Source organism: Oryzias latipes, chromosome 18 (assembly GCF_002234675.1).
Source record: "Oryzias latipes chromosome 18, ASM223467v1".
Taxonomy (NCBI): Eukaryota; Metazoa; Chordata; class Actinopteri; order Beloniformes; family Adrianichthyidae; genus Oryzias; species Oryzias latipes.
This window is the reverse complement of record NC_019876.2, coordinates 18,386,318-18,405,103: the sequence shown is the minus strand read 5'-3', so window position 1 is coordinate 18,405,103 and position 18,786 is coordinate 18,386,318. Positions and strand designations below refer to the sequence as shown.

The window sequence follows — 18,786 nt, the reverse complement described above, 5'->3', positions numbered from 1 at the left end:
GGGTGAGTTTGGTGAACAAAGAAAGAATGGAGGGGCAGATTTCCATAACACTGTCCTCTTCTGAGTCTGAAACATAGACTGTATTTATGAGAGAGCTCTAAACTGCTCAAAGCCACCCGATGAACAGCAAACAGAGAGTGTTTAGCAACAGAAAATAAGAATTTTTAACTGTAAAGGAAACTCCAAGAGTATAAATCCAAGGAAAAAATCTGCTTTAATTTTAAAGTTACAAATACAACAATTATAAACCAACATGAGGTGGTATTCATTTAGACTGCATGAAATGTCTCAAAGTGTTTGTGTAAAGATTTTAACAATAAGAGAGGCAAAAAGAATATTAGATGTAGATATAAAACCCAAGTAAAGTCGGTCAGTGTGTCTGGAAGCTGGTGAATGTGATATGCCTGGATGCCTCTGATGATGGAGAGCATTTGCTAGGTGTGAGAGCAGGCATCCACAATGCAAAACGAATGAGTGGGCTGGAGCTGAAGAGCTGATGAAAGATTAGCCAGAGAGTGAAAAGCTGAGCCAAAGATAAGAAAAGAAAAATGTTCCTTTGATTAAGCTCCGCTTAACTGATCATTGAGAGTGTCAAGAGTTGAAGGTAATTGTGCTGCTTCTATTGTTGCAAACATCTAGGAATAGATCATTAGCACATGAAAAACTAATAAGATCCATAAATGAATTTAAGAAACTTGTAGTAAGTATTATTTAGATTAACTAGGAAGAATAAATACAGTGCTTAAATGAATTAGCATCAACCACTTTTCTAAACTAATGAACAAATGTTTTCTCAAACACAAAACTTGAAACAAAGACAGATTTTTGTTCATGTTGTAATGGTGTGAAAATAGAGGAGGAGAGGAAAGTAAGGATGGAGAGGATGTGAAGACAGGAAAAAAAAAAGAACCGGTGTAATCCAGTTTCTGGCTACTCTGTTGCCCCCGGATACGGATGGAGTGAAAGAAAAAACTGTAAGCTGCTGCTGCTGCCTGGTTTCCATAGTGACAGGGATGCAGGGCATGTTGAGAGGAAAGGAGAAATGGAACGAGGGGCCGAGAGATGGTGGAGGGATGGGGACAAAAAGGGAGTATGATTATGAATATGACAAAAGATAGATTTGATAAATGGCTGTGGTGGTGGAGGTGATTGAAGAGAGGGTAATTTAAGAGGAGGGGGGCATTAGAGGGATGTTAAATTCAGACATGGATCCCCAAGTCTTTCCGCTGGAGACTGCCACCTTCAGGGGGACCTGGTAAAAACACAAAATAAAGAATAAAGGAGGTGTTGGTGTGGCAGCAGGGCATATATTACACTACATTTTATTATAGAATTGGATTTATTTGTCAGTTTTTAATCAGATTTTCTCTGTGGCTGACAGAGCAATGACAATCTGAGATCTGGGAAAGAAACTGGATTAATTTGGGGATTCTACCCTGGTAGAAGAGTTTGGGTTGCAACTCTGTAACAGTCCTTGTGAGACGGTCTAATCTTACAGTTAAGGTCCAGAAACCTGGCCTATCTAAAAACACGAGCTCAACCGGCACATTTGAGGAGACTAAGAAGGGTCTGTGGACAAAATACTGAGCTGAGAAATGCGACGGGACACCAAAAGGTCTGCAAGAAAGGAATGCATGCAGGAAATAAGATCACTTTATTTCATGACCACCACAGGGAAAAACATTTTATGCTTTTTTTTGGAAGAATGTTCAACTTTTGTTAAATTTGTTAAATGTACAAGCAAAGAGTAAACTGCAAAGTACTCAGAGAAATAAGCTAAGTGGCAATTAAAAGCGGCTGCTATGATTAAAGTGATTAAAGAAAAGCTCAATAATATTTATGAAGTATTCTGATTGTCTTGCAGATTGTAATAAGTTTTCAGAATATTAAAAAAATTATGTTATTTAGGTTGAGAATGACTTCAGTTAGGATTTTCTTTAACTTACTTTAAGATGGACCCCTAGATGATCAATGTGCTGAAGGGACTCCATTGTGCTTTTCACCAGAGCTGCACACAAATACATCAGAAAATTTAACCATGATAAAAGGTACAATAATTTACTGTTAAGCCTTTTTTGAACATTCTAGAGTCAACAAAAGCAGATTTAATACAAAAGGACATTTGCATTAAAAATCAAAGTATGTGTCTATGGTGGATGTCAGGGATTTACTTGCAAACGGTTCCAGCTGGGAGTCTTCTACTTCATAGAGAAGCTCATCGTGGAGCTGGGCTACAAGCCTGCAGTGATATGCACAATCAGAAACAAAAAAACAAAACTGATCAGCTGTTGGTGACAATCAACTAATAAATGCAGATGCCACAATGGAATCTTGTTTTACATTATTCTGTTGAAATCTTTTATTTCCAGGTGTTTACTTAACCTCCTGGTTACATTTTAGTTTGCTTGTGGATAACTGATAATTGCTCATGAAGATTGGTTACAGAGACTTTGTCAGCCTCTTCTGATAAAAAAAATAAAACCTCACTTTGCCTTTAGTGCCAAGGGAGCGGTTCAACGAGACAAAAAGAGTCAAAGCTGGCACCTGGCAGTGAGTGAGCTGGAAGTGGAAACCAGGTTAAAAATTCTGATCATGGCCATCTTACAGAGATCAGCAGCTGAACCTGCAACAAGCAGACACAGAAAAGCAATCAAGCGCTTTCATCACATTCTAAGAAATGTAGTTTTTCACATCTGCTTCATTAAAATGTCAAGCTAGTAAAAACATTAAACAATGGGATCTTTAGGATGTATCTCAGGTAATGCAGTGAACGACTGCTTTGTTAAATAAAGAGGGACCAGACTTTTTTGTTTCAGTTATATAATACTGGTTACCACATATTAATAATACTAAAAATACGAAATATCTGAAATCATAAGAATCAAGGAAACATATTTAAAAATACAATGGAGTCATTGCCAAAAGTGTACAAATCTAAATCACTGAATTCATCTTTAAAAAGATTCCAATCTTATCTAAAAGTTCTACACAATAATATAGAACTTTGGCTGAATAAACTGAGGATGAATCCGAAATGCTGAAGCTACCGAAAGACCAGAAACTAAAGGCTGAACTTCCAGGTCTGGAAACAACCAGATTACTGAGAGGAGAGGGCTTCAGAGCTGAAGGACAAAAACTTTAAAATTAACATCAAAAGTACCAAAAAGAAAGTCCAGAAGTCAAAGCTGCTTATGTGAAAAAAGTCAGTTTCCCTTTAAAAATCAGAAACCAAGATTCTGAGAGAAACTGCATTATATGAATAGTAAAACACGGAGGAAGCTTTTTTTCTTTTTAAAATAAAAAAGGCTTCTACCTGCATGAAAGTATCAAAGAGGAGCTGGAAACTAAATTGCAAATAAACAGTAAAGAGGAAAAAATTATCATATAGCATTACAAAACGGAAGTTGAACTTTACACATAAAAACAAAGTAGTCTACAAAGCAAAACAGAGAACTATATAGAGAAATATATATAACCCTGTAAAGAATTTTTCCTAACTTTACATTTTTAAAAATAATTTGATCCGTGATACAGATTCTAAAAGGTAACTCAGCTTATACATAATATAAAAAAGTGATAGGATATTCTGGGTAAAAAAATACAAAATGTTACATTAATTTCTGTCTTTAAAGTATAATTTTACTGTTGAAATTCACAGTTTACTGTTTCTGTAAAGTTTACGGTGTTTCCGATTTGTCATTTTTCTGACAAATGAAACACTGTGTCCGAACTCTGCTATAGAAGTAAACCTGCCTCACATCTGCATCTAAATCACTGGATATTTTTATATTTCTGTAGGTCAGTCATGACAACTCTGACCAGCATTGTTTGTGTAAATGATTTTACCCTGCACAACAAAGTTGACAGCCTGTCTCTCAGACTGCATGCGTACCCCCCAGTCTGGGGAGTTAATGTCGGGAAGGTTTCTACGGCGACCCATAATGGAAAGCACGTATCCTGAAAAAAAAAAGAAGAATAAAATATGTTTTAAATGATTTGAGATGGTTTCACACTTATTTTGCAAAATACACAAATCAAGCCCCCACCTTTTACTCCTGAATACAGATTCAGACTGAAAGTGTTCCAGTTCCTCAAATCACCACTGGGGGCTGGTTTCAAAAAGTTACATTTTACACCCTGAAATTTAAATGATTGACTTTTTCTAAGTTTATTGTTTTTTTTTTTCTATTCATGAGAACTATGGAATTATATTGGGGGCAGTGGTTACTTAGATGTATTTTAATTTATCTTTATGGATTGACACAACAAAACTGTATTTTTACTTTGCCAGTTGCTTAATTTTGGAAAGTTGTTGAGTTCGACAAAGTAAACTTCAGTCAAAGTCAAGGTAATGGAGGGTAACTCAGATGCAGGACAGATCGGGCAAAAGGCTCAAGCAAAAAAAATAAAAATAAAATAAAATGTAATAACAAAAATGGCACTTGGTTTGGAAAAATATGCAAAAAGAAAACATATCACGAAAAAAAAACGTAGCATTAACAAGAACAAGTTAAAAAAGGTATCAGAGCAAGAATGATTAATCGAGCGAATATATTGACTGAGTAATAGCCGTTTATTTCTCAAAGAGTTCTAAAACCAAACACAAGAAGCCAACGTTTGACTGAAGTGCTAGTGCATGTGATGTGACCTCATTACAAAAACTCACATCAGGATGTGAAGGTATGCAGCACACAAACATTCACACATGGTTGACCAGTACATTCCACTAACTGGACAATGGAGCAGGCTTTACAGCTAAATCCCTCTATAAGCTAAGCCAATCAGGGCATCTAACCTGAATGACCCGCTTCCAGGAACATGAACACTACAAGCATCAATGCATAGGAATTGAGCATCAATTGATGGCAACACAAACTCTGTATGTTTTGTAAATTGACCTTTGACCTGTACATGTGACTTTTCATCAGGAATGTGGACTTTCTTTTAAAGCCCAGCCACAAGGTCACGGCGTGGACATTGTGTCAGAAATAACACACAAACAGTATCCAGCTGTGGTATGCCAGTGAATCATACTGGAATGTGTTATTTAACACCTGCCAAGCTCTTTTTGTTTTTTATCTTTATCAGTAAGGTTTACACCACCTGTCCTCAAGGGAGAACCTGGTTACCACAGAAATCAGCTTACAGGTATACACAATAACAACAGCAATAACCTGGTTACAACATTTTAACTTCCTCACAGAAAAATCACCACTTCTTCTCTCCAGGTGCTTCGTTTGTTTGAAAAATGACTCCTTCATATCTTGTCATGCAAATATATTTCTGGAGAAAGATTATTTTTGCTAAGAAAATCTATTGAGGCAAACCAGGTTTGACCAATTTTCTAAGCTAGTTACAGAAACCAGGTTTCAAGTTTACATGATATTGTTTGATATTAGTTTTTAATCTTACACCTTCAGAAGCAGGAAGCCTCAGGTTAAGAAGACCTTTGTCCTGCAGTAACACACAATTTGTTTCATCTCTATTTTTTGTAAGAGTATGTCTTTCAGTCAGGTGCCTGGATCAGACGAATATCAATAAAGTGGAGCTTTCTTGGACTAACTGGAAAGAACTGACTTTGTTATAATTAACTACAATGCCTGATATCTCTTTGAAAAGATAAAAAAAAGATCAATCAATCGAACATAAGACGACACACGCACCAATAACACACTTATTATACACACTTATCCAAGTAGGCACATCAAGAAAAATGATATATTCTGAAGAACCAATTGGAGGGTGTCTTAATCCTGAAATCTTTGTTGGTAAAACATTGATGTCAGGGTTTGTATATTTTTTTACCAATGTTTTCCATAACTTTTCCAAAACTACAAATAAAAACATTTTTGTCAGACTATTGTAGTCAGTGCCGCTAAAGACACATATTGAAACATCCAAGTTTGTCTGCCTTGCTGTTAAAATTTGCAGCCACTGTATCAACGTTGGTGTTGGTGTGGAGGAAATTGGAGTAACGTATGGAAGCGTACTGCATTCAAATAAAAAAAGATGAAATAAAACACGGGTGATCGGTTTGCTTCGCTGATTGCTTTTTCGTACGGCTTTGACGTAGTGCAGCGATAGCAGTGTGCGCAGTTAAATCAGTTTGGGTGGAACTATTATTAAGCTTTGGTCCGGATGCTTTGACCACGAGATAGTGTAAAGTAAAATACAAAGTTTAACAACAAATTAAATACATCAATATTTGGGACTGTTACACGCACAATATGTAAGAGAAAATCCACAATGGTTGTATAGGAAGAGGGTTAATGAATCAGAAGAGGGTTCATTTCTTTGATAGTCTGCTAAGATTAGTTTTGCGCAAAAGTTTTATAAAAGTTGTGTAAAAGGCAACATGAAATCCGGTGTGGATCAAAAAGTGAATGATGGTCTGCTTCAGAACAAAGAGGCTCAATTTATTTATTAGCCACTCTGATATGCTTCACATGAGTATTAATATATTACCTGATTTATACATTCTTTGCTGAGAACACTGTTATGAAAGAAAACCAACTAGAGTCCACTGAACCCTCCTAGTGAGAGAGGAACCTAAAGTCCTGTTCCCACTGAGCAGTAAGGTCCGATCTGGTCTGGTACGGTTTAAAATGGTCCAGCCAATTTAGGTGAGCGTTTCTACTTCAACTTGGACCGTCACAGCGCATGTGGGGTGAAGCTAATAGCAAAATCAATGGAGGTCATCTAGCAGCTAATTTTTTTCTGCTTAGCTTTTGGTACTTCATATAGACAAAGAATTTAATGTTTGAAAGAAGATTGGTATTTTTTTATAATGAAAAATATCTCTTTTACTTACTTTTATTAGTTTGAATGTACAAATTTGAACTTGAAAATCCTAACAGTTGATTTGAAAAAAAAAAAAAGATTTACCCACTCATACCTTATTGCTTCAATGAATAAAAATTAAGGCAATAAACAAGAAGATTTTTAAACCACGGTGCAAACATTTAGTTGGTGGGAAATTACCTTTTTAATTTGGTGGTGGTTTGTGGAACTGCAATACTTCCAGATTGGTTTTAATTTTGGGGACAGAACATCAGAGCTCCTTAACACTTTCATTCACTTTCAGAAAGTTAGCTGGAAAAACTGAAGAGGTGTTAAGAGTAGAGAGGATTACATCCCTTTTGATTTTTGTTTGTCAGATTTAAACCAGCCTATGCTGAGCAGTTTGCACGGTGTTAAGAATAATATAAAAAAATCATTTCTGCAATGTAAGATGGTGTTTTTCCAGAACTACACAAACAAAAAAGTATGTAGTGGGTTAAAATAATGACAATACTAGCATGTAGATAGGCCAAGATCAATACAGACTATAGTTTAATCAAGCTGTGTGTTTGATTTGATTTTTTTTAAGGTTATTCAGGTTTTAGCTTTGTGCCTGCCCACAGTTTATTTTATGTTACAATGAGGGTTAAAGTGCAGACTTTTAAATATTCTGTGCGGGACTGATTCAAGTCTTTGATCAGATGTCTTGGCAGTCAGATTATAAATAGTGTCCCATCTGAACCATCAGACTCCTCTCATCCAATCCCCTCTTCCAAGTATTGACCCATGACAGTTTGTTTCAATTCTGCCAATGCAAGCACATCATCTCCATCTACACAGCAGCACACAAATCTACGTGGGCGTTTGTAAGAAAACAAATCAAATGTGTGAGTTAAACCTCAGCATCAAAGTCTGACTTATACACAGACACACTAACACTTGTGTGTTGGTGTTCTACACTATTTGTAAATAGCTCATGAAATTATTTCATTACCGTGAGGATATCTGTAAGTTAGTTTTATGGACTTAGATTCATTAGTTTTAGCATTTGTATAATCTTGATCATTTACTGTATGACTTGTTTTACACATCCATGTCACAGTTGTTAATGTTTATTTTATACTTACCCTCTCTGTAATGCTTTCTCTGGTTTGACCGTTTTGTTGGCACCTCATCCATTCATCACTACCAAATCCGAGTCCCTGATTGGTCAAAGTTTAACCTGGTTTAACTTGCATTCAATGGCCGCATTTTTGTAAATTGAACCCAAATACGGTCTTAAAAATGTGCGTAGCTACACGTGAACGCGCATATACGTGTGTTTACATGGACTTTTTAATGAAAGTGGTCGCTTGAACATGCGTTTCCGAGCCCGTGGTGTGAATGTAGCTTTAAAGTTTTGGCCAATCCTGCCAATGGTTTGAGATCATTATGGTCTCCTTTTGTGTGTGTCCAGGAGATATATACTAACACTGACCATAGTTTCAACTGCAATACTGTCAGCAGTGGCTCAGGCGGTTGAGCAAGTCGTCCAATGATTGAAGGGTCGGCGGTTCGATTCCCACTCCCCCCCAGTCAATTTGTCATTGTGTCCTTGGGCAAGACACTTCATCCTCCCTGCCTCCAGTGTGGCTCCACTGGTGTGTGAATGCATATGAATGTCCTGTTGAAGGTCAGAGAGCTGTAGCCGCACACTGGCAGCCACGCCTTTGTCAGCCTGCCCATGTGGGTGCATCAGTAGTTTACCATCACTAAGTATGAATGAGGAGTGAATGAATAATGAACACATTGTAAGCACTTTGAGTGACTGGAAAAGCACAGATAATTCTAATCCATTCTTATAGTTAAACATATTTTTTCTGTGTTTTCTCAATATAGTTTTAGTGGCTTTAAAGAAAGAAGAACATAATATAAACCCAGACCCTGTTTGTGGCTCTGCTGGATGGTTTTCTGGATAAAGGTCTGGACATCTCTGTAGGTTTGGAGGAAACGGTGTTGGAACTGGCTAGCCTGCTCAGCACTGACCCCCAATATTCCTGACAGACGCTCACGACCTACAAGGAAATACATAAAGACAGTTAGGAGAAAAATTTACCCTGACTTTTTAAAATATTGTCATGCTAAAAGCGTTCAGTAAAAAACAACTCCTTGTATTTTTAAGACATACCGCACACTCTGATCTGCTCTATTTAAGAAAGTTAGAGCAATGGCTGCATATGCAATAGGAAGAATTTATTATGATCAAGGGCTTTAAGAGTGTCAGGCTCGACGCGTGGATGCAAAAGCAGGAACACAGAGGTACGTTGAATCAAAGTTTTTCTATCTTCCCTTTAATCTCGAAGCAGACACTCGAAGTACAGAGAATGCAAAACGATCCCGTGACAGACACTGGGTAGAGGAACTTAAATACACAGCAATGATGAACAACAGGTGTGCGAACAGGTGCAATTCATAAACAGAAGTAAAGGTGGAGACAACACAAACGGGAGAACCCGGAAGTAACCAAAATAAAGGCCCAAAGAACCCGGAAACCCCACAACCAATCTAGAATGCAAAACAAACTAACCCACCCTGGCCCCTGAACCTCACAAAGAGGGCCTTTAACTCATGTCCAAACAATGCTCAAACAAGGAGATAAAGAATATTGCTGCATTTTTTGTACTGATCAGAGTAGAAATTTTTACATTTTTAATTTAAAAAAAAGACAGTTTCATTCCCACAAAAAAGAACAGGATACACGTTTTTGCTTTAGGGTTGATGACCTCTTGAGAAAAAAAAGCAAAAACTATACACTGTAAAAACAGGTCCTTTAGAGAAAAGTCAAAAATTCTTACACCATTGGAAGATTTCTTTAAATAGGTATTTGTCTTAATAGGTAAGAAAAATGACCCAACCAAGAATTTTTACTTTAAGAAATAAATTCTGGTCACAAAGATGTTTTCTCAAACTAAGATTATTTTGCTTTCAAAAAACCTTCTTGATAAAATTATTTTCTTGCAAGAGAAAAATAAAACAATTTTCTTTAAAGTAAATCAAAATAATTCAATATAAATACAAATAAATAACATTTTTCTTTTCATTTGAGAAATAGCATTATTCTTTTGAATGCTAACTGGATATTTTCTGCTTTTATTTAAGGTAGTTTTATTTTGGACGTAGTATTTCTTAGAATAAAAGTCTATTTTGGTCCTATATCTTTAGTCTCATTCCGTTTGTCAGACTTATTTTTTTCTTCATCCCTCCTCATACCTACTATTGTCTGTATATTCCTGAAAAAACCCTTTTTGTTAGTTCTGTTCCTCACTGTACTAAGCGTCTGTATGGTTTGTTTATTTCAGTGGCTTCCTGTCATTGTTTATGTCCTTTCATCTAAGTAAATACACCGTTGTACATCTGTTTGCCTAGGCAGTACTGCAGCTGGGTTCCTCACTTCACCTTCCACTGCTTCTGTTACAGTTACAGGCAAACACAGTTTACTGTTAAAATGTGTTACTGTAAGAAAAAAACGTATTCTATGATGAAAATACTATAATTTTAAGCAAAAAACTTGTTTCCCAAATCCTTGGTATATCTAAAAAGACATTTCAAAATAAGAGCTGATAATGACAGGCTAAACGGAAGGAAACAGAAAACAGACAGGGCAGATAGTCTAGTTACACAGTGAATCTGAGGTCACAGCTAGAACAGACTCCACAGCTGTGGTATTAGGACAATATAATGTGCTTTTCTGAAGGAAATTATATCAAAGCTAAAAACATTTTTATTTTTTGTCATTTGTGTTCCATTTTGTACTAAAAAAAAAAATCAGAAATGGGAAGATAATTTTTGTTTTTTATGACACTTGGGCACAAGTTTTAAAATCTCTTAGCGTGGATTTAGCCTGGAAAAATCAGTTGGTCCGGTCCGGGTCCGCTTGATTTGGTCCGGATGGAGTCCTGAACCTTGCATTTAGCCTGTATTCAGACTGCTGTCAAGCTGACTTTTATGCTTCGAACCAGAGCTTGTAATCAAAACCATGTGACTAATGATTTCTTCGGTCATTGGTCAGGAATCACGACAGCGGTGCAAAGCAACGAGAGAAAGAATAATGGAAGTCCAACCCTTTGCAATCCTTGTCGGCATAGTTCACTTATTCAGACTTTATATGTTGCAAACTCATTTTGAACAGCTGTATCAACATCAGGTACAACACTTACTTTTGCTGCTTTGGTACGGCGGAGGCACTCTGCAAGGCCGTTAATGAGGAGACGACCGCTAAGGCTGATAAGTGTTTATGACACAAAGGTTATTCGGAAAACAGTGTGAGAAGAATTGTGTTTACACGTTAAATGTTGTTTTCCACTCTGCTTCCATCCCGTAATGCCAGCTACAATGACTGTTTGATCTAGTTGTTCGGCTTGGAGCAGAATGAGGAAACTTAGAGTAAACCGGAGCTCAGTCCCATTGGAAACGAACCGAGACCACTTCAAAAGGGGTCTTAAGAGCAGTTCCCGGACAAGGGTGAGCTTGGGTGTAATCAGACTGAAAATTTGTTACGGATTATCTGGGAAAAACTCTGGTTCACATAAAGCGGACCAAATGCGTCCAGTCTGAATACACAATTAAAAATTAAACTAGAACTCTGTTCATCTCAAACACAAGTTCTTTTGTGTGTGTCATATACCATTCTAAAACATGTTATGAAGTGTTCTCCCTAGGATATCCTGAATCAGTAATCAATCATTTATTACCAAAATTTGGTTTTAAAAGGTCATGCAGGCTTGTTCAAACCCATCTTACTCAATATTTTATATGTTTGATCATGTCCTCTGCCATTTCTGGTATTTTTTGCACAAACATAAAACTGTGCCCCCAAAAAAATCAGGTTCAAACCTCAAGAGTTATTTTACTTTTCATTTCATTTAGCTGCAGTTCCTCCAAGTTATCAATTTAATTCTCTTTGTAGAGAACTATTTTTGAGGATATGCATTTGTTTTCAATCAGTCAGTATGGGACAGTTTTTTTTTAAATAATGAATGTAATGACAGATAAAATAAGCGTTTTGTCTCATGAATAAAATCTTAGCATGATTATAGCTTGGGTGTACTAACCTGCTCCATAAATAACAGAGTAAATGATGCGTTTAGCATGTTCCCTGTCCTCAGAACTCACATCTTCCATGTTTAACCCTTTCCTGAAAGAAAAAAGGATAAAATAAATATTTTCCTTACCCAAAAAAAAAAAAAAATGGAAATCATTTTTTGTGCTTTAACAGTTATAGATCTTATAGTAGGTCAATTAAAACATTTGTTTATTGACAAAAAAACTAATAAAGTACATGACTAATGATGATGATATTTGCTTTAAAATAAAGAACCACCACTCGTCACACCTGAGGGAACAACATTTGATTTATTACTTGAGGGAGGCAGAGCTACAGTCACAGCTGCACATTCAGATTAGCTCTCAAATTCAATGGTGAGTGTTGAGGGAGGTATGACTTCCCATTTTTTGTCATTGGTATCACCCAACTGTGGATTTTTTACCAACAAACTCTTAGTTTCAGGGCAGACACTCTTCCACTGGGCTGTGAACTAAAAATAGTTACAAAACCCTCCAAAGTTCAACTGAAGGTATGATTTAACCTAATGGCTGTTTGACTCAAGGAAATATCTATGTTATAAAAGGGAAGCAAGAATAAGCAGGGAACAAGGAGAAAATAAAACTATTACAAATTAAAATAAAAAAAAGTATATAAATAGTAAACAGTGTAGTAGCTAAAATATTACAAGATACAGAGAAATAAAGTGTATGGATAAAAAGAAGAGTAAAAGACAGACTGACACAGAAATATATGTAATGTAACTTGTAGGAAGACGAGCTGCAGATCAGACCAGGTGGCACGTCACCTCATCAAGTGGCATTTCTGATGGGACATGTGAGAAGCTGCCACTGCTGACCGATGCCACAAACAAAAACCCCAACGTGACAAATTGTGTCTGATGATTCCCACCGTTTTAGTGGCATCACAACTTTTGGGATTATGTAACTTGTAAAATCTCAGTTGGTGTCTATTTCCCACAGACATATTTTTTTATTCTGTGAGTTTGGGGTGTTAAGGTGAAAACTGGAGATAAGTTTTTACTGCTTTTACTGCTCAATATGTTGGCATTCATGGTCATTATTTTGAAAACAAAAAATTAGATTTATGTTCTAAAAATAGGTGCTAGTGTTAGATTTTATGGGGATTTATTAAAATGGGTCAACAATCTTGTACTAAGATCTTGTAAGTAGTGTTCAAGTTTTGTTCTAAAATGAGTCATTGTCACTTATCACACTAGTTTTTTTGTAACTGTACTCAAAATTTTTACATAAAAGCTCAAAAGATACAAACCCTTTGCTTAGAACTAGCAAAATATTATTATTATTATTGGGTTTTAATGGTTCATATCAGTTTATTATTTTATTGTGATTTTCTTCTCAAGATTAGAGTCAATTTTCTATTTTTAGGCTACCCCTTTTTGATGTGTAACATGCTATAACAATTATTATAAACATTATTTTCATTTACTGTAATATACTCCACACTTTGTATTGCTAGTATATTTCAGAATGCACATATTTTGGTAAACATCAGGCTTCCCGTTCATAATGATGGTTTTTTATGTCTGGGTGTTGGACTCATCTCCAGATTATAGAGTTATCAGTGGTATGGTTTCATGTAAAGAAGTTAGAGGAGATGGGGAAAAACCCAATGAGATGTGCAAAAGGACATCTCAGTTAACAGACTTGGAATTATACTTTAATATATTTGAAAAGCAATTGATTCATTTGGACTTAACCAGTGTAATGATTTCATAAACTTAGTTTTATTCTGGAAGTAATCTTTTAGGATAAACAATATTCACATTATTTGATGGAAAATGTGTGAGAAATTAGTGAAAGCAAACTTCAGAAACAACCTACGTACAAGTAAATGAATGGACAAAAGGAGGCAGGAAAAGAAGAACGGGTGAAGGTAAAAGGGTAGGATGAAGTAATCCCATTAGAGCTGCAGTGACACCAGCTAATTAGTTTAAAGCTGAAAGGAATATCATGAGAAAGACAGACTACCATACATAAAATGTGTTACAAATTAGATAATCGGCTTAGCTGTTCAAGTCCTACTGAACACTGGACATAGATTAACATAGATCTACTGTTTAGGTGTAAAACAAACAGGATTTACAGAAATAGAACTGGAAGCTCATTGGTAGCAAAGAAAGAGATATAAAAACAGGCACAAGCTCAGGAAAAATACTTTAACAATATTTATTTTTCAATATAGCAGGATTACTACCCCACCTGGGTATCCTAAATCTAGAAAGACAGAATGAATCTACTGTAATGGCAGCTATGTGTGAGGTTTGCTATGTTTTTTGGGGTGAAGGAGTCATTGAGCAAATAATATTTTAAACTGATGATTCATCATGCAAGTCTAAGGAGATTAACAAAGATATTAATGATTTTGGCTCCTCATTCAAAAATGTGGTTGAAAAAATGTATTACAATGAAAACCAATCACGTAGAAACAATTTTTGATGGGATACCAGAGTCCATTCATAAAAGTGGTCTGAATAGGAGGCTAAAATTAGAAAAATCATCTCAGACAAAAAGAATGGAAAGGAAAGGAAATGCTTCTCAACTGAACAAATCTTTATGTAAATGAGGACTATTCTGAATTGGTTCGACAAAGAACAAAAGAACTCGACCCAGCAATGAAAGAGACAGGACAGAGAGATGAAATTGCCCCCAGTTCAAGTCCCGGCTGGGGGACCTGAAGCAGAAAACCAATGGGGAACCGTTCTGTGTGGAGTTTGCATGTTCTCTCCGTGCATGCGTTGATTTTACCCAGGGTCTCCGGCTTCCTCCCACAGTCCAAAAAGATGCTTCATAGGTTAATTAATTTCTCCAAATTGTCCCTAGGAGTGAATGTGAGAGTGCATGGACGTGTGATTTGTGGCCCTGCGGCAGACTGGCAACCTGTCCAGGATGTCCCATGCCTTCACCTACAAGTGGCCGGGATAGGCTACAGCAGCCTCTTGACCCCGAAAAGGGCAAAACGGGTTTAAAAGATGAGTGAGTGAGCGAATGAATGAGTGAGCGAGTGAGCGAGGGAGGGAGGGAGGGTGCGTGCGAGCGTGAATGAATGAATGAATGAATTATATCTGAAGGTTTCTTCACTGTATCGGTCCGTTGTGGTGAAGAGAGAGCTGAGCCAAAAAGCAAAGCTCTCAATTTACCGGTCGATCTTCGTTCCAACACTCACCTATGGTCATGAGCTATGGGTCATGACCGAAAGAACGAGGTCCCGAATACAAGCGGCTGAAATGAGCTTCCTCCGCAGGGTGGCTGGGCGCTCCCTTACAGATAGGGTGAGAAGCTCGGTCACCCGCGGAGAGCTCGGAGTAGAACCGCTTCTCTTCCACATCAAAAGGAGCCAGTTGAGGTGGCTCGGGCATCTAGTCCGGATGCCTCCTGGACGCCTCCCTGGAGAGGTGTTCCTGGCATGTCCCACTGGGCGGACGCCCCGGGGGAGACCCAGGACACGCTGGAGAGACTACTTCTCTCGGCTGGCCTGGGAACGCCTCGGGGTCCCCGCAGAGGAGATGGAGGAAGTAGCTGGGGCGAGAAAAAGTCTGGGCATCTCTGCTTAGACAGCTGTCCCCGGGACCTGGTCCCATTAAAGCGGAACAAGATGGATGAATAGATGGATGGATGAAGGTTTCTTGGTTTTCATGATGTTCCCTGCACTGAAGCGTGTGAAGTGATCAATGACATGGAGATACCAAACACCAAGTTCCAGCTCATGCAGATCCACAGCAGCCACAAGCAACCATGCTTTGGCAACCTTGGAGAAGCACTACCAAGATATATATAAACATGGGTTGCTATAATACAGGCTGCTATCCTAAAAGTTGTCAGCATAAAGTGTTAAATTTGTGCCCCACATGGCCCTTTTTAAATTTCAGCACCTGCCCTTCCAAAGGTCTCTACATGGTCCTGCCAGACAATCTTTGTCATTATTTCCAGAGCTTTGATCGAGTCTCTGCAGCCTATCTGCAGAGACATGGCCAAACTGCGAAGTTTCTGAAGTATTTTCTGCTTCTCTTTTGGAGACATCTCTGCTGTAACAACAAGAACTTCCCTTTCATTACAGCTCACTTCTGCAGTCTTATCTCTGATATTCACACAATAATGTCCTAGACTAGTGAGCTCAAGAGGAATTTGTTCCTTGAACCTGACAACACTGTTATTTTCCATGTCCAAAACAGTTCTTGCTCTCTTTAAATAAATTTTAATAAGCCACAAAGGTGGATGTTTGACTACACCACTTGACCATCTCCAAACCTAAAAGGCCTGCAACTTGTATATTCTGTTTGAACAATTTGAATGAATATTTGAATATTTGACTTTGGTTCAGTCTTTCATGTAACTCTCCAACAATTTTTCACCACAAACAGTACATATGCATGCAGTGTCAATGATGACTGATCCTTGTGATTCTGTTAAAAAAAATCTCTGATTGTCATAGTTGCTTCAGTGAAAAATGTAATGTTTAATTCTTCCACACCTTCATCTTCTATCAATTTTACTTCATTTCTCCAATGAGGACAAACTTTAGCCCAATGATAGGTACTCTGGCAGATGGCACATCTAGGTCTTCTATGCTCTTTAAGTGGATTTCTGCCTTGCTGCAGTTGCCGCTTCTGGTCTGTGATGAGCCACTCCACCCTTTAAATTTGCCTGCTGGTCTTTGATTTGTGAAAAAAAAACTCTTTCTTGAGTATCACTGCTTTTACTTGTTTTTGTGTTTTTTTTCTCCAGAAATCTGCTTGAATGCAGATTTCATATATGCAAATGTTAACTCTCTGCACGTTGTGAAACCAAGTTCCCTGCTGTTCCCATCAAGACAGGCTGTGTCACGGAGTCATACTTTTTCATACAAACGTATCTTTGTTCAAACTCAATTATGTAATCCGCCATGGACTTGCACTTTCTTTAGATATTTAATCAAAATGGCTGTATGCTTCATAAAGTCAGTTTTTTTCTTCTCTAAAAAATATTGTGTCTAGTTTAGCTAGCAACGTGTCCATACCATTATCTTTGTTCAGATCCTCCAAAGCAGTTTCTTTGGCTCGTTCTTGAGGCTCCAGCGCCACAGCAAGCGCCTGCTTCTTTTTATCCAAGTCCGTAACAAGTCTCCACACGCAGACTTAATTTTTCCAGCCCTCGTTTGATCTTGTTTCGTCCAACTTTGGCGGTATTATATAGTTGGTAACCATCCTCTGTTACCATGACAAACTCCAAAAAACACGATGTTTGCTTCCTTTGCTCTTTTTTTTCCTGCTCCCACTCATTCAACTTCCAACAGGGAAGTGTCCACCACAAAATCAAAAACGCAGAGAGCTCACAATAGAACAGAGTCTCGCAGGAAGCAACAACAGGAAGTTAACAGAAGGAACACATCGAACATGCTTGAAAGAAAATAACTAAATCCATAGGAGCTATTTCTTCACTATGAAACTCACCGTTAAGAAAAGTTTCATCATTTGCTGGGGCAGTTAAGAAAAAAGAAGATTTACCAACTATTTACTGGAGTGAAAAACTGCAGCAGTGACGTCAGTGATGGAGCAGTGACAGCTATCTTATTGCAAACAAGTTGGTGCAAATTCCCAACTGGCTTTTTTAGATGGTGAACTTGTGAAAAAATGCTGAAGGCTGCAGGAGTCTTGTGCCCCAAAAAGCAGTCTACCTTTGCCAGCATAAGTCTGTCAAGGATTACTATTGCAGATGCAACATTTCTGAGGAGACTTGGGCAGCCAAATGAAGGAATCTAGTCATTTATTGCAATTTCAGTTGCTTTTGATGAAAGCACCGACATCACAGATATATACAGCTGTGCATATTTGTTAAGAGGTGTTGAAGAGATCGTCACAGTAGAGCTTCTTGAGTTGATGGACACAACAACAGCTGATGACATAGTCAGCTCTCTAGTTACTGCGCTGGACAATGTTGGGGTAAACAGGTCACGTGATGTCAGTCTGGTCACTGATGGCGCCCCATCAAAGGTCAGGAAGAAGGCAGGTATTGCCACAAAATGCAGGAGAAGATTCCTGGTCATTTCATTGTTTTGTACGGAGCCTGTGTCCTGACATTAAGATATAAAAATATATCTTGTTCCCACAGATTAATATCTTGTTCCCACAGGTTATTATGTCGTTCGCACGAAATACTATTCCGTTCCCACAAGATACTATTCCGTTCCCACAAGATACTATTGCGTTCCCTCAAAATACTATTCCGTTCCCTCGAAATGATTAACTTGTGCGAACGCAATAATTATGTCGTTCGAACGCAATAATTAATCCGTTCGAACGCAATAATTATTCACGTCATAAGTCATTCACGCGGATATGCTCTCTGTACGCCGGCAAAACTAAGCCGCTTTCACTTTCAGCGGTAACTTCCGTGTCTCTGTGACCCATATTCATTCAAAAAGGGAACATGAAAAACAAAAATGATCACTTTATTACCGTCTCAATGAATATAAGAAAAATATCAAAAGATTTATGATAACTAGGCTGCTTTGTCATACGATAGCTCCTGCTAAGCTACTACTAGCTCCGCCGCAGAGCTGATGTATGCCGGCATTTGGGCAACTGGCTGGTCTGTTGACAGACAGCCGATATTGTAGTTTAGGGTCGAATAGGAATAATAATATTCAGGACTTGTCTTTTATTAACTTTAGCAGTCAGTCGCTTTACATTCGAAGGCTATTAAATATTAGGCTACATGCTAACTGACTAGCCGATCATTTCCTGTTATTAATTTACGTCATAGATTTACAGCAGATACCTTCACATTTCTGTCTGTGTGTGTCTCATTACATTGCATTGAAGACACGGAGGATGTTTAGAGAACAGATTTATTTATTTCAAAAAGCACAAAAGCATCCATCGCATTCACGTTCATTCACATGATGAT

The 18,786-nt window shown here is 37.7% G+C and overlaps 1 protein-coding gene across 5 annotated transcripts in view; it reads right to left on the bottom strand.

The window, feature by feature from the left end:
- Positions 1 to 189: 189 nt before the first annotated feature.
- poln (DNA polymerase nu) overlaps positions 190 to 18,786 on the bottom strand; it is a 79,104-nt gene continuing 60,507 nt past the window's right edge. For 3 of the 5 annotated variants that reach the window (XR_002875244.1, XM_023965833.1, XM_023965834.1), the window contains 7 exons: positions 11,871 to 11,953; positions 8,703 to 8,834; positions 3,847 to 3,957; positions 2,545 to 2,623; positions 2,172 to 2,239; positions 1,947 to 2,008; positions 190 to 1,252 (listed from right to left, as the gene is read on the bottom strand). Coding sequence is in view for 3 of the 5 variants with exons in the window: in XM_023965833.1 (XP_023821601.1) it covers positions 1,166 to 1,252; positions 1,947 to 2,008; positions 2,172 to 2,239; positions 2,545 to 2,623; positions 3,847 to 3,957; positions 8,703 to 8,834; positions 11,871 to 11,953 (622 nt within the window). In the remaining 2 variants the exon portion in view is untranslated. Of the gene's footprint in view, positions 1,253 to 1,946; positions 2,009 to 2,171; positions 2,240 to 2,487; positions 2,624 to 3,846; positions 3,958 to 8,702; positions 8,835 to 11,870; positions 11,954 to 18,786 lie in introns of those variants that run through there. The other 2 variants (XM_023965835.1, XR_002875243.1) reach the window with 2 other exon arrangements.